General features: G+C 48.4%; 2 protein-coding genes across 2 annotated transcripts in view; one reads left to right on the top strand and one right to left on the bottom strand.

Moving 5' to 3' along the window:
• Emg1 (EMG1 N1-specific pseudouridine methyltransferase) overlaps positions 1 to 2,888 on the top strand; it is an 8,148-nt gene extending 5,260 nt beyond the window's left edge. The window contains exons 2-6 of the mRNA XM_021190012.2: positions 1,406 to 1,507; positions 1,589 to 1,730; positions 2,046 to 2,104; positions 2,173 to 2,322; positions 2,608 to 2,888. Of these exons, the coding sequence (XP_021045671.1) occupies positions 1,406 to 1,507; positions 1,589 to 1,730; positions 2,046 to 2,104; positions 2,173 to 2,322; positions 2,608 to 2,721 (567 nt within the window). The 3' untranslated portion in view covers positions 2,722 to 2,888. The remainder of the gene's footprint in view (positions 1 to 1,405; positions 1,508 to 1,588; positions 1,731 to 2,045; positions 2,105 to 2,172; positions 2,323 to 2,607) is intronic.
• Positions 2,889 to 3,076: 188 nt separating this feature from the next.
• The window catches only part of Lpcat3 (lysophosphatidylcholine acyltransferase 3), a 41,645-nt gene continuing 30,265 nt past the window's right edge, over positions 3,077 to 14,456 (bottom strand). The window contains exons 2-13 of the mRNA XM_021190011.2: positions 9,228 to 9,335; positions 7,995 to 8,101; positions 7,229 to 7,322; positions 7,031 to 7,068; positions 6,459 to 6,637; positions 5,736 to 5,844; positions 4,970 to 5,056; positions 4,714 to 4,880; positions 4,116 to 4,263; positions 3,884 to 4,042; positions 3,640 to 3,768; positions 3,077 to 3,448 (exon numbers count right to left, since the gene is read on the bottom strand). Of these exons, the coding sequence (XP_021045670.1) occupies positions 3,652 to 3,768; positions 3,884 to 4,042; positions 4,116 to 4,263; positions 4,714 to 4,880; positions 4,970 to 5,056; positions 5,736 to 5,844; positions 6,459 to 6,637; positions 7,031 to 7,068; positions 7,229 to 7,322; positions 7,995 to 8,101; positions 9,228 to 9,335 (1,313 nt within the window). The 3' untranslated portion in view covers positions 3,077 to 3,448; positions 3,640 to 3,651. The remainder of the gene's footprint in view (positions 3,449 to 3,639; positions 3,769 to 3,883; positions 4,043 to 4,115; positions 4,264 to 4,713; positions 4,881 to 4,969; positions 5,057 to 5,735; positions 5,845 to 6,458; positions 6,638 to 7,030; positions 7,069 to 7,228; positions 7,323 to 7,994; positions 8,102 to 9,227; positions 9,336 to 14,456) is intronic.

Below are 14,456 nucleotides of genomic sequence, written 5' to 3'. Positions count from 1 at the left end.
GGTTATGAGCCACCATGTGGTTGCTGGGATTTGAACTCTGGACCTTCGGAAGAGCAGTCGGGTGCTCTTACCCACTGAGCCATCTCACCAGCCCGAGTAATATCTCTTAACCCCTGATATCTTTCTGGCCTCTGATATTGTTTGAACTATTTGGTTAATTCCAAAAATTATATCCCCCAAATATTTTGAAATGTATATTGTCACTTTGTCTCTAGACATAAGAAGTTCTAGTGATACACAGACTTTTAAAAACCCTTGTTTGTGAGCTGGAGAGATGGCTCAGCGGTTAAGAGCACCACTGGCTGCTCTTCCAAAGTTCCTGAGTTCAATTCTCAGCAACCATGTGGTGTCTCACAACCATCTGTAATGGGATCTGATGCCCTCTTCTGATGTGCCTGAAGAGAGCAAAGTGTACTCACATATATAAAATGAATCCTAACCCCCCCAAACCTGTGTTTGTATATAACAGTGTTTTTAGGTTTACAAAAAACATTCCAGCATATGTATGTTCAGTCACGACAACCTGAGGTGGTAGAGGTGGTTTTTCTCCTACCATGTGCATTCTGGGATTGATGTCTGGTCAGGCTTGGGAACTAGTGCCTTTACCTACTGACCCATGTCAAAGGCCTTGCCCCAGGGTTCTTTTGTGTGGTATGTGTTTGTATATACTTGGGCATGTATGAGGTCAAACCAACAGCTTGTTGGTTTCCTTCCTTTCACCATGTGAGTCATGGGGATTGAACTCAGAGCTTTAGGGTGGTTGGCAAGTACCTTTGTCTGCTGAACTCTCTCTAGTCAGGTTGAGACCTGGTCTTACTGACCATCCTAATGTCCCTTGAGATTTGAGGTTGCAAATGACAGTTATTTCTGAGTGCAGGCCCGAGCAAACCTCACTTGCTGTTTATGGCGTCGCATTTTTCTGACACTAGATCTTTGGCTCTTGGCTTGTGTAGATTCTGGGTTACTCCCACTTTTCATATGCTCGTTTGGTAGTGCTGGGGATTGAAGTCAGGCCCTGCTAAGCCCTCTGCCACTGAGCTGCAGACCACCAGCTTTTTCTCAATGGTTTGCTTATGTCAGGTTTTGATTGAGGCAGCAGGGTCTTGCTGTATCCTATACTGGCATGTTCCTCAGCATATACATACTGCTTTTGAGACTAGTCTTGTTCATGAACTCCTGTCTGATTCTAGAACTTAGGTGACCGTGACTGATAGCCATGGGCCTTAAAAGCTTAATGTGGTATGACTTGGCTCCTTTATTGTGAGAGATAGTTATCCTGTGTGTGAATGTGGACATATGGCAATCTTCTGAAAAGCTTTCTAGCCCTCCTTAGTCTTTCTGGCTTAGGTCTAGAGTGGGCTAGGTGATAGGATTCCCATTGCTCTCATCATGTTCTGTTCTGCAGGTAGGGAAAACTTACGAGCTACTCAACTGTGACAGGCACAAGTCCATGTTGTTGAAGAATGGACGGGACCCAGGGGAAGTCAGACCAGACATCACCCACCAGGTAACTGTGGGCAGAGCTAATGACCCTCTGAGCGAGTGCTGTTTCTCAGGCTTCACCACGCCTCCCCTCTTCCTTTCTCAGAGCCTGCTGATGCTTATGGACAGCCCCCTGAACCGAGCTGGCTTGCTGCAGGTTTACGTCCACACACAGAAGAACGTGCTGATTGAAGTGAACCCCCAGACTCGAATTCCTAGAACCTTTGACCGATTTTGTGGCCTCATGGGTGAGAAGCCTTAGGACTTAAGTTCTGAATGAACTGGCAAGGCAAAGAGGAAACAGGAGAATCACACACCCATTCCTTCAGTGGGCAGTGACTGGCAGGACGGAGTCCTGGTATTTCTCCATGTCCAGGGAAATTCAGCTCCCCTGCTCTCTGAAGTTTCTCTGAGGGGTAAAGCTGTCTGAGCTTGTCATCGGTAGCAGTGACATCCATAACTGTTGTGATGTAAAGGGTACATAGCCCAATTTCCCCAGGGGTGTTTAGCTCAGGCAGAAGAGTGTCGTCTCTTCCCACATCTGAACTCTCTTCCCCTTCTAGTTCAGCTTTTACACAAACTGAGTGTCCGAGCAGCTGATGGCCCTCAGAAGCTTTTGAAGGTAAGCTGGAGAGACCTTTCGGTAGGTTCTGGGCCAGTGCTGGGGCTGACTCTTCTTTTTGTCTTTAGGTAATTAAGAATCCAGTGTCCGACCACTTCCCAGTTGGTTGTATGAAAATTGGCACTTCCTTTTCTGTTGAAGACATCAGTGACATTCGAGAGTTGGTGCCCAGTAGTGACCCAGTTGTGTTTGTGGTGGGGGCCTTTGCCCATGGCAAGGTACAGTCTGGGCTGTGTACTTAGGTTCTTTCTGGAGCTGAAGCTCAGTGCAGGGTTCCTGGAGCAGCTGGCATTTTGAGAATCCCCGTTCTTACAAATGGGGACGTGTGGGATAGGACAGGCGGGGAGCTGCAGTCCTGGCCCAGCCTTCACTTGCCCGTCTCTCACACAGAGAGCTCTAAGATGGCCAGCTCTGTACAAGGTTGATAGGAACCACACTACTGTTGAGACGAAGCTCCCCCATGCTTTTCTACCCTGAACCTGACCAGCTCTGTCTCTCCTCAGGTCAGTGTGGAGTACACAGAAAAGATGGTGTCTATTAGCAACTATCCACTCTCTGCTGCGCTTACCTGTGCGAAGGTCACCACAGCTTTTGAAGAAGTGTGGGGTGTCATTTGAGAACAGCAGCGCCTGGTTCTCAGACAGGGCTCTTGTCGGTTTGCCTTTGGCTCCTAAGATCTGCTGGAAGATAGCCTTCTGTGCCAAGACTGCGGTGGGGAGGCAACACTGTGTAGTTGTTTTTTGTTTTTCCTATAAAGTGTTTTATTTTGTTTTGTTTTTTCAGACCTGATTGTTTTGAGGGTTCTTAAACTTAGCAGTACATGGTAGTGTAAACTGTTCCCCTTAGATTCTGGTGTTCCAGACTTTGACAGTAGGAGTTCCTGATTTCCTGGATTTCTGCGGCTCTCAAGGAGAGACCCTGATGACCTTAGCAAGCGTGGAGAATTACATATGAAAGAAAGCAGTCTGAGACGCTAGCAGTGAAAACGGAACACACAGAAGTGACTTTATCTGTACAGTTCCAAGGTAGAAAAGTGGAGCAGGCGGGGCCTCGTACCCTCCCTCCCCCCATGGGGGGGTGGCGGTATCGGCACATATACAATCGTAGGAGATTGGCAGAAGAGAAACAACAGATTCCTGGCTAGAGGGGAGAGATAAGGCAACGTGCATGGGGGAGTCCAAAGGGGGTGCAGCCCCTCTGCTCCTCCCACAAGAGCTTCCCCTTTGGCTGTCGCAGAGGCACAGCTGGGAGTGCTGTGACTTCCAGCTCCTGGCGTCTCTGCCTGGGTGAGGAGTGCTGAGAAGGGAGACAAGTAGTTTCTGCACCAGTCCAGCTCTCGGCCACCTGCAGGGCAAGGTATGCTCAGAAGGCTGCCCAGAGTGACCCGCCCCCCCAATCCCCTGGCCCTTCTAGCAAGTAAGGCAGAACCCACAGTGCACCCCTTGGGGACAAGCTACACTGAAGTCCACCTCAGTTTCCAGTGGTATTTCTAGTCTATGGTTCTAGCCTGCCTATAGCCTGCAGACTTTACTTACCAGGGAAATAGATCATTCCCTCTTTTTTAACTTTTCTTTTCTTGGCACCATTGCTTTGTGGATATAAGGCAATATGAATAGTAAGCTCAAGAAGAAGACATGTCCAAGGAAATAGATGGATCTGTACACCTGTGGGGAGACAGAAACCACTGAAATAGATATGGTGTGGGTTGTCCCTTGCTACTCGAAGTTTTAGTGACCACCCCCCCACCCCCCCCCAGCCTTGCAGGCAGGTCTTCAGTACCTTAAGCCATTTGTCCCATGTGAAGAGGCAGAAGGCAGCCATAGAGTAACCCATGAACAGCCAGTGGATGGTCTGTTGCACCAAGTAGTAGAAGGGCTGCAGGACCGTGATAGAGGCCAGGCTGCTCAGGGCCGGGCTGTCCCGAATTAGACTGCTGGCCTGGGGTGGAAGGAGAGAGGTCACGTTCCTGTCTTCCTCCCTGTCCGTTTTTCCTCCCACCCTTGAGTCCTACCTGCTTTTCCACGATAACAATGAGGAATTCCATCTGGAAGCAAATCAGGTATCCTGAGTGTAGGCCATGCCAGAGGGCCAAGAACAGCAAGGAGAGACCTTGTGAGAGCTCTTTATTTCCAAGGAACTTGAGGCGTTTGAAGATGTAACTAGAGAAGAGGGTGGGTAAGGATGAAGACCAGACTTGACTCCTGAGGAGTGGAGTGCTGACTGGCTCCCACTTGTGGCCACTGAGGGTACAGGAAGTAGGCCTAATAGGACGGCTTGAGATGGAGGAAAGCTGTCATGGTTCAGACACAACACAGAGCCTATGGGCTTCGATGGGTACATGAGGACAGGCAGCTTGCTTCAGCTGCGTACTGAGGGTCTGGCACCAACGCTGCTGTGGTGCTATGGTTCTTGGGCTGCTTATACCCACTGATGGGACACTAGAAACAGCCCATGAGGAACGTCTACAGAGCTGGTTTATTTTTTGGGGGTGGTCGTGGTGGCCTTAGTGAGAACAAAAGCTTAGAGTGTTAAGTAGGACATGACAGAAGTGACAACACCCCTACCCTGTATAGTGTGGGAGGAGCCTGGGCCCAGGCCTCCGTACTTACCGGGCTACCCAGGCATTGGTATTGATGTTGAAAGAGGCGATGGTGCCATTGAAGCGAGGGGTGGTTTCAAAGAGCCACACTTTCATGTTGGCACAGGCATCCCATCTCACGGTCCCATTTTCATCAAAGCCATTAAAGCCCAGGCCCGACAAGATGCACACTCCTTCCTGAAGGGAAGGACGGTTAGGGCTCTCACTACTTGCCACCTCCCAGCCTCCCCTCTTCCCAGCTTGGCTAAATGTGACATACTACTTACTGTGACCAGCCAACAGGTGACGTATTTGTACAGCACAAATTTGCCCCAGATCAGCATGTACATGCAGCGGAACCAGAAAGGGCGGTTCTTGAAGAAGAGAGCACAGGAACATTAGGGAAAGTACAGGCATGGCACAGTCCCCTAGATGATATCTTCAAACTGGCGGGTGGCTCTTCTACTCCTACCAGGTCTGATGTCACTCACGTGTGCCACGACAGCCTAGCCCCCACCTGCCTGTAACCAGCCAAGAGGTGCCAACATGCATCCACCTCCTCTGCACGGTCTAGGCATTTGTCATCAGCAGAGGGGCCTTGCACAGCCGCAGTCTGGAATGTAGAGAAATCTACCCAGAATGACAGGGAGCTCCTATGAGCTTTTCAGGGGCAGTGGCATAAGCCAGCTTTCCTCTCAGAGCACCAGCTCTGGACAAGCCCCTAAGTCTGTCAGTTTAAAGAAAAAAGCCACCTGATGCTGCACTCCAGGTCACAACACTAAGGAGAGCTTCTTGAGCTTATTTTTTTGTTTTTTATTTTTTTTGCGGGGGGAGGGGGGAGGGAGGGTGGGAAATGCGAAAGTATATCTGGAGCTCCCCACTGTGACCAAGGTTTGTCCATGCAGGTTATAGTCTGGGTGGCACATACCAACTCTCACAGACTAGCAACCCCCCTCCCCGACACATCTGAGATGGTGCTTGTCTGTCATCTACAGGGCTCTCTGCTTATCCCTTTGTGTGAGGCAGTAGTCACATTCCTGTGCTGACACTCACATCATAGTCTTCTGTGAGGAGATAGTCGTCTGTGATGTGGGGGCTCAGCAGGGTGTAGCCCACCAGGTAGACAAGGCCCAGACTCAGGCGCTTGAGAGCAGGTATGGTGCTGGAAAGGAACAAGTGGGGTCACAGACAGCAGAGCCTCGCCCTTCACCCTCTGACCTGTAGTCACGGAAAGGAGCGTGTCAGGGTGTAGCGACTGCTGCATGCTGTTTCCCAGAGAGACAGCTCTCTGTGCTTGGCTATTCTTAAACCCCAGTTATAGGAGAGGGCAGGAAGGAGCTGTGTGCAGGAGGCTTTAACCCGCAGAGTGCTACTGAGCCCAGAACTTCTCAGTGGTAAGTCTAAAAACCACGTACAGAACAACTAGCAATTTTAATTCGTGCTGACATTGAGGAGGACAAGTTCCCAGTGAAGGAATTCCACTGGCTTTTGCATTCTCTCTTAAGAATATATCTCTGTATATTGATCAGGGTCTCCCTCTATGAGAGGAGGCTTTGAGGGGAGGAACATAACTTGTGGGAAAAATTTGTGCTTTTGGGTCAGCTTGAATGGCTGGGGCAGTCTAGCCTGAGGAACATGTAGACATTGTCCATGTGACACTGTGACAGTTGGGCCAATGTGTTAAGTCGGACCTTCAGGAGAGTCACTTTAGAGTGGTTGTACAGGTAGAATCCCTACGTGGAGGGCCTGACCGGGGGAGGGGGCGCGTGTGATTACCTGTTTGGCATCTTCCCTGGTATGTCAGTCAGCTGTCCCTGCACCAGCTTCATGTAGTGGTTCATTGAAAACTGGGGCCCTACCAAGAAGGCTCCATAGAAGTAGGAGAAGCCGGCAACTTCCAGCAATGAAGGGACACCCCGTATGGCATATTTCTGTTGCTCAGAGGACAAGGAATTCTATGCCAAGAATAGAATGAACGGTTCAGGATAGCCTTGAATCTTACCCCGAGAGCTCAGCCTTCCCTCTGAGCATTCCAACCTGGGCCCCACTGCCTACAGCTCTTTAGTGTGGGGTGGGAGGTGGAAGGTTGCTTCATGGGAAAATGTGTGGGGTAGCTTAGCCAACAGCTGCCTGTGGCTGCGGTGACAAATGCCTTGCTGGACTTTGTGCAAGAGCTGGAGCCTGGACAAGTTACCCTGGCTCAGCCTTGCCCAGCTGCTATCTGGAAGAGAGCTCATAGGCTAGGGAACGAGCCAGAGGCTCTGGCCTGCTGGGGATCAGTCTTGGTAAGAGCAGAACCTCCCTTTCCCACTGGTTAGTCCCTATACTCTGACAGAGTGGACACTTACCCTGTCTTTGCCTCCATCGTAGTAGTCAATACACAGCCCTGAGCAAAAAAGAGATAAGGGGAGGGGAGGCAGACATGAGGAAGTGCTCTGTGGATGGACTGTAGCTGGGAGTATGACAGGAACATCAGTATTGTTTTTTTTGGCCCCGTGGGGGAGGGGCCCATCTGTAAAGGAGGAAGACAGTACCTTTCCACTTACCAATTAGCTTCAGTGTCAAGACACAATGTGGCATTGTCCACTTGATATCATAGTCACCGGTGGCTGTGTAGTAATAGCCAGCAAGAAGGTAGGCCTAGGAGAGGGGACATCTTTACCATCGTACACATTCCATCCCCTCCCCCCCTTTTTTTGGACGTCTATGGCCTCCTAGTCACAACCCTCCTCTCAGCCTTCCAAGCCTGGGCCACCATGCCTGACTTCATTTCCCCTGGCTCTGCAATCCCCGTATTCCTTCCCCTTTCCTCTCTTCTGGTTCTTCCTATCCATGAGCTGGGCCTGCTGGTGCAGACCTAGAATCCTGGCACTTGAGAGAGACTGAAGCCAGCTTGAGCTATATAGAGTTTGAAGCTGCCTTGGCCACAGAGTGAGCCCCATCTCAATAAAGAAATAAATCCTACAAATGGGGCATTACCACCTCAGCGAGGAGTGGCTCGCTTAGGGCATCGGATGGACATTTGTCTGCACAGCTTCTGCAGCTCTGTCTAAATTGGCTGTAACTCATGGTCAGCTGGGCTAACTGGTGAGAACCAAGGAACCCTGCTGGCATAGACTGGAGGCCAGTAGTGAGTTACTGCTACAGTCTGCCTAAGGCCTGTGCCGAGTGACCTGCCCATAGTCAGATGCTGTGTGTTGGGAGGAGGGATTGCAAGCTAGGTCTCCTCTGTTATTGTGCCTCCACCCCCTTCCTTGCCCCTCTCCACACCTCCTGTCAGATGTGACCTGAGCTGCTACGAGAAAAATTTACCATCTGGAAGCAAAGGGTAGTAATAACGGCAGTGATGGTGCGGCCCATGAGTCGCAGGATGAGGAACTGAAGCACGACACATAGCAAGGAGTGGTAGAACTGGTGGCCTGGGTGCAGAGAAGAGAGCAGCATTTAGGACCGTGGTGCCCATTCCTCCTGGGACTCCCAGAAGAGAACACAGTATGCAGCGTTGGAGGCTCGGATGGAGTTCAGTGGGCATGCAGGAAGCCCTGGGTTCAATCCCCAGCTAGACTGGACCAGGCCTGCCACTTAGCACTTGGGATGTAGAGACAGGAGGAGCAAGGTGACCTTCTTCTCAATTAAGGTTGGTCTGGGGTACATGACACTGTCTCAAAATAAATAAATTTTATGTGTAGGTGTGCCATGGTAAGTGCAAAAGTCAAAGGGCAACTAGAGAAAGTTTGTTATCTTCATCCACCAGGTGGGAAGGTCACCAGGCTTGGCAGCTTGTGCTTTTCCCTGTTGAGCCACCTCGCCATCCCCTAAATAATCCTAATTATTATTATTATTATTATTATTATTATTATTATTATTATTATTATTATTATTGAGACAGGGTCTCACTATGTAGCCCTGATGGGCCCAGAACTCATTACATAGACCAAGCTGGCCCCTTTCTGCTTCCTGAGTGCTAGGATTAAAGGTGTGCACCATAATGCCAAACACTAAATTTACTTCTTAACTGATACATAAAAATGTACACACTTACGAGGTACCAAGTGATGTTTTGATATGTTACCTTATGAATTATTTAATTTACTGTTTTTCCACATCTTTGAAAATAATTATTTTTATTCACCTGTGTGTGAGTGTTGTGGGCATGTGCATGTGTGTCTATGTAGCTAGGAGGGCCTCAATCCCCTGGAACTGGAGTCACAGGTGGTTTTGAGCCATCTGGCTGAGTGTAGACTGAACTGGGGTCCTTCAGAAGAGAATATCCTTAACTGCTGGCCCATCTTCCTGACTCCCAAATATTTTTTCCTGTCCCCAGATATTGTCAGTAAGGGAATGAAAACAAAACAAAACAAAACAAAACCAAAGAACAATGAAGTTGTGTTCCTATTGGCTGAGTCCTCTTTTTTGTAAAGATGAAAGTTGTAAGAGCTAACACTTCCTACTGCATTCATGAGCTTGTCTCAGGGATTTCCCCCTGGCCCAGCCCTCCCCAGGTTTCTTCTCATGGCTGTATCCCTGCTGAGCTCACTCACTTACCAAAGTTGAAATAAGCAATTGAGAGGCCCGTGAAGGTGTGGAAGAGATGGATGAGGTAGCTGTCCTTGTAGAAAAGGTAATGCCGATAAAACAGAGCCAGCGGGTAGCCTGCGTGGGGGGAAAAGAGGGAGAGGTTACTCATGCCTGGTGGCATCAGAGGGAAAAAACAGGATAAAAAACCTCTGTGTGTGCATCTGTGTTCGTGTGCACGTGTGTGTGTGTGTGTGAGATGTATAGGTGTGGGTACATTCACAAACAAACAAACCATTTTATGGATGCTAACAGAGAAGACAGAATAGTATTCCCCCAAATCAAGTGGTTTGTTGCTGTTTGTAAATACACTTTTAGAACTGCAAGGTTTTTGTTTTTGATTTTTGTTTTTCTGAGTCAGAGTTTCTTGTTTTTTTTTTTGTTTTTTTGAGACAGGGTTTCTCTGTGTAGTCCTGGCTCTGTCCTGGAACTCACTCGATAGACCAGGCTGGCCTCGAATTCAGAAATCCGCCTGCCTCTGCCTCTGCCTCCCAAGAGCTGGGATTAAAGGCGTGCGCCACCACTGCCTGGCTGAGTCAGAGTTTCTTTGTCTAACAGCCCTGGCTCTCCTGAAACTCACTTTGTAGATCAGGCTGGCCATGAGCTCACAGAGATCCACTTGCCAAGTGCTGGGATTAAAGGCGTGTACCACCACTACCTGGCTAGAACTCAAGTATTTTTAACTGAGGCAATAATGTAAGATGCAATCTCAGGACTTTCTTTCATTTATCCCTACCAACTATTGAGGAAGTGACCAACACCCGCTCTTACCCGCTGAGCCATCTCACCAGCCCCAGAAACAGTATTTTACACTTTGTGATCGATCTGTCCTGTGAGGACAGCACCCTCAGGCTTCTGAGAAGACAGGTATAAATTAACACTAGGCTATGAAGTGGGCTTGCTTGAGTCTCGACCGATTTATAGAGCTTGTTTTAGAACTCTAAGAAATGTCTTCCAAGCTTAATTCAGGATATGATCCAAACTGTGATATGATTCAGGCTGTGAGCAAACTCTCAGGGGAGCTCCTAAAGGGCAATTGAGTTCTACACTGCCAAGGGTTGCTCAAGGAATCAGAAAGGGCCAATGCATTGTATCCCTAAGTCAGAGAGGGCGTAGCCAATGGCCTCGCTGCAGACTGGTCCTCAACAGTCTAGCAAGTGGTGGAGCTGACGTGCTTGCACTTGGGCATGCGTGGACAATCAGTTTCCTCTTGGTTTTCTGGAAGGACACCTTGCCTATTCTATCACTGTATAGTGTTCCAGAGTTGGTCATGGTTTACAATTGCCATGGTTCTTGCTTTTAGAATATAAAATGTAAGGTCAGGGTGATGGCTGAAAGGATGAGTGCTTTATCACCAAGCTGGATCCCTGGGACCTACACAGTGGAAAGAGAGAGCCAACTCCTGCCAGTTGGCCTCTGACTAGCACACGAGAGTGTGTGTGTGTGTGTGTGTGTGTGTGTGTGTGTGCGCGCGCGCACACATGCAAATAAGTCAATATAATAAAGTAATTAAAATAAAAAATATGCTTAGTTTTATCATTGGCAATATAGTTTTGAGTGTGTGGTAATTGCAATTTCTTTTATTTTTACTTTTTGTTTTTTTGTTTTTTGTTTTTCAAGACAGGGTTTCTAGCCCTAGAACTCACTCTATAGACCAGGGTGGCCTGGAACTCACAGATACCTGCCTGCCTTTGCCTCCCCAGTTTTGGGATCAAAGGTGTGTGCCACTATCGCCCAGTGACTTAAAACTGTCAATCCATAAAACAAAATGCTCAATTATGTTGTTACTTACAGTGTGAGGGACTGAACCCCGAGCCTCACACACACTGGAAGAGTTGTTTACCACTGTGTTATAGCCCCAGGCCTCTCTGCACAGTTCATTGTTTTGAGGTAGGGTCTTATGAAGCTGCCCAAGCTGACCCTGAACTCTCTACAGCCTAGATAGACCTTCAACTAATACGCCTTACCCCAGGTGGCTTCATCACCAGTTCTGTGTTACACAGAAATGGAGAGTTCCTGTTTTTTTTTTTTTTTTTTTTGTTTGTTTGTTTGTTTTGACACAAGGTCTCTCTATGTAGCTGGCTGTTCTGGAACTTACCATGTAGACCACACTGGCCTCAAACTCACAGAGATCCTCCTGCCTCTGCCCCCTGAGTGCTGGGATTGAAGGCGTGTGCCACCATGCTTGGTTCCTTGTAATTGTTTTTATATAGCCTAGGCTGGCCTGGAACTCACTTTCTCGCTTTGATTCCCCAAGACTACATAAACCAGACGTGGTGGTCCACAGACCTGAAACGCCAGCACTTGGGATGTAGAGTAGGAGGGTCAGGAATTCAAGGACATTTCTGGCTTTATAGCAAGTGAGAGGCCAGTCTGTGCTGCAAGAGAACGTACCTCAAAAACAAACAAACAAAACCTAAAACTTTTTACTTAAAAAAACATTATTGTATATACGTATGTGTGTGTGTGTGTGTGTGTGTGTGTGTGTGTGTGTGTGTGTGTGTATGTGTGTGTACACACACATGTGTGCACAGCCAGTGTTTGGAATCCAATGGCGACTCTGGAGTTTGTTCTCCTCCACCACTATACAGGTCCTGGGGGTTGAACTCAGGTAGGAGGCTGAGGCAGAAGATTCTAATTGTCTGGAAGAGCTCACAAGTTCTGGATAGATAGAATGAATCTTTTTGAGTACTAAAAATCTTTAACCATGTGAGATGTACCAAAATTAAAGAACTAAAGAACTCTGTCCCCTTCAGTTGAAGAGAATTTAAAATTTTATTTTATTTTATTTTATTTTTTTAAGGATGGGGTCTAGTGTATGCCAGATTGCCTGAATTTGCTTAATAACTGAGGCTGGCCTTTAATCCCTAACCTGGCCCCCACCTCCCACTGTCGGGATTACTGGCTGTACTACCACGCCTGGGCCACACCCAGGGTTGGTACTCTCCCAGCCCAAATTTAGCATTTCTCAATAATACTGGTCCTTGCTATTTCAGAGGAAAGCCACGCTGTCTTCCTGCCCTCTGGGGTGTGGGAAGCCGCCTCAACTCTGCAGGACCTACACTGCCCTGCATTCTGAGCTCTACGTCCCCCCCCTCCCCGGTCCTTTCCCTTGCTATTTTGGGGGTCAAGGGTCACTTCCTGAGCTTTCAATGGCCGGCCAAGACTAGTTCCTTCCCCTATTTCTAACTTACCAGGGAATTTAGAGAGCATAATTTTATAAGACCATGAAAACAGGCACGGCAGGAGCCAGGGTCTCGGGCGTGCTCTTTGCAGACTCTGTACAGGGGTCTCGGGCGTGCTAGCTCTGGTTCTGGCTGCTGCAGGGGACCTGGCTTGGGAAGTTGGGAGGAGTGAGGGTTGCTTGGTCCCACACAGGTCCAGTACAGCCACAGACTGGGAAGTATGTAAGAAGTTGAGGTACTGGCAGGAAAATAAAAAGAACAGAGCAAGCTGGGTTACCCAGAACACAGACCACAAGAGGTGAGGGCAAAGCTTGCTTGGAAGTTGCCAAGGGAAGGAGGGGACAAACTGTGCTGGGTGAGTTGCTGTGACAACCCCGGCCCATGGTGGGTATGTAAACACTGAACCTTGCTCTTGGCTGCTGCCCAGGTCAGCAGGCTTGGCAGCCTGGCATGGGTCACCCCTTCAGGGAGGAGCTGTTTTTAGGGAGAGTGGTGCCCTACAAGCTATTTCCAAGTCTTAATTCTTTCTTTGTGGGAACTGGTGCTTGATAGAGTGGTAACTATCACTTACGAATCATCGAGAACACCAAGCACCATTTCACCTGCTTGCCTACCAGAGTCTAACCGGAAGGCTGTGTACTTTAAAAATGAGCTGCACACAAGTCTACGAACCTCAGTACCACTAAAACCGAAACGACGGCCCTGAGAACGGAATCCAGAGCTTGACAGGCCACTGGCTTTTGTTTAATCTCACCAAACAGGTTTTAATATCGCTGGCCAGAGGATCTGAGGACCTGTGGTAGAGCTCAGTCTTCCTCCTTTCTGATTGCTGAAGGAGGCTATCGCTGGTGAAGCAGTGGGGCCCTAGGTCAAGGATCCTGTTAGAACAGGGCTCATGCTAAGAGAGCAAAGTCCAGGATGTGCTGTGTACTGACAGGCTGCAGCTAGGTGCAGGGACCACAGGTTCAGCGGGTTACAGCACAGTAGGACTATTCCCTGGGGTCTCTGCTTCTGTCTGAGTTGTGTTTGGGACCGGGATGTCACACTGCCTGTTAGTGTTAGCTCCTTATTTCCTGCACACTTGTACACTTACTCATTAATCTTAAAGTTGAGAGGCTTGGTGCTTCACTTGAAGAAAACAGAAGTGAACTGTTTTCATTAAAATCTGATACATCCCTTAGCCTTTCATCCCGTTAGCCATTTACGAACTCTGCAGGAATATGATATGGCCCCATTTGGTCAGTCAGCAGACCAAATGACCTGGGTCAGAGAGAATAAGCTACGTTTGTCAAATGTGAGGAAGAAGGTGGGATTCCAAGGGCTATGTGCTAAACCAGCTGCTGACATCAATTCTACAGCACACCCTCCCCCCACCCACCCCTGTGGTGGGGACTGAACCCAGGGCCTCACACATGCTAGGCAAGTGCTGAACTACCCCACACTCCCACCGAAGACTGTTCTCCTAAAGCTTTCAAACTCGTTTCTCTGTTTTTGCTGTATTGCCTCTGTGATGCTCACACAACTTAATATCATCTTTATGCCAAACCACGCCAGTACTAACTTCCCCTATGTTAGTCCTGTGTCCCCTGGGTCCTCCCGGGATATTTTTAGTATGACATTTCATACTCTCTCAAATGCTGTATAACTAAAGCTGATTTTCTACCTAAATCAGCCTTCTCTTGCCTTCTTTGTTAATTATAATTATGTTAATTATGCTTTTTAAAGATGATTTATCTTATACAATGTTTTGTCTGCATGTATGAATGTGCACATGTATTTGCTTGATACTCATGGAGGCTGGAAGAGGAATGTCCCATCCCTGAAACCGCAGTTACAGTTATAAAGCTGCCACGTGGGGCTGGGATCAAATCTGTCCTCTGACAGAGCAACGAATGCTCTTAACTGCTGAGTCATCTCTCCAGGCCATTCCTCTCCCTTCTTTTCCTTCCTTCCTTCCTTCCTTCCTTCCTTCCTTCCTTCCTTCCTTCCTTCCTTCCTTCCTTCCTTCCTTCCT

The sequence above is a fragment of the Mus pahari genome, chromosome 2 (assembly GCF_900095145.1).
Source record: "Mus pahari chromosome 2, PAHARI_EIJ_v1.1, whole genome shotgun sequence".
Lineage (NCBI taxonomy): Eukaryota > Metazoa > Chordata > Mammalia > Rodentia > Muridae > Mus > Mus pahari.
The sequence above is the reverse complement of the archived record's forward strand: the minus strand, read 5'-3'. Positions and strand labels throughout refer to the sequence as shown.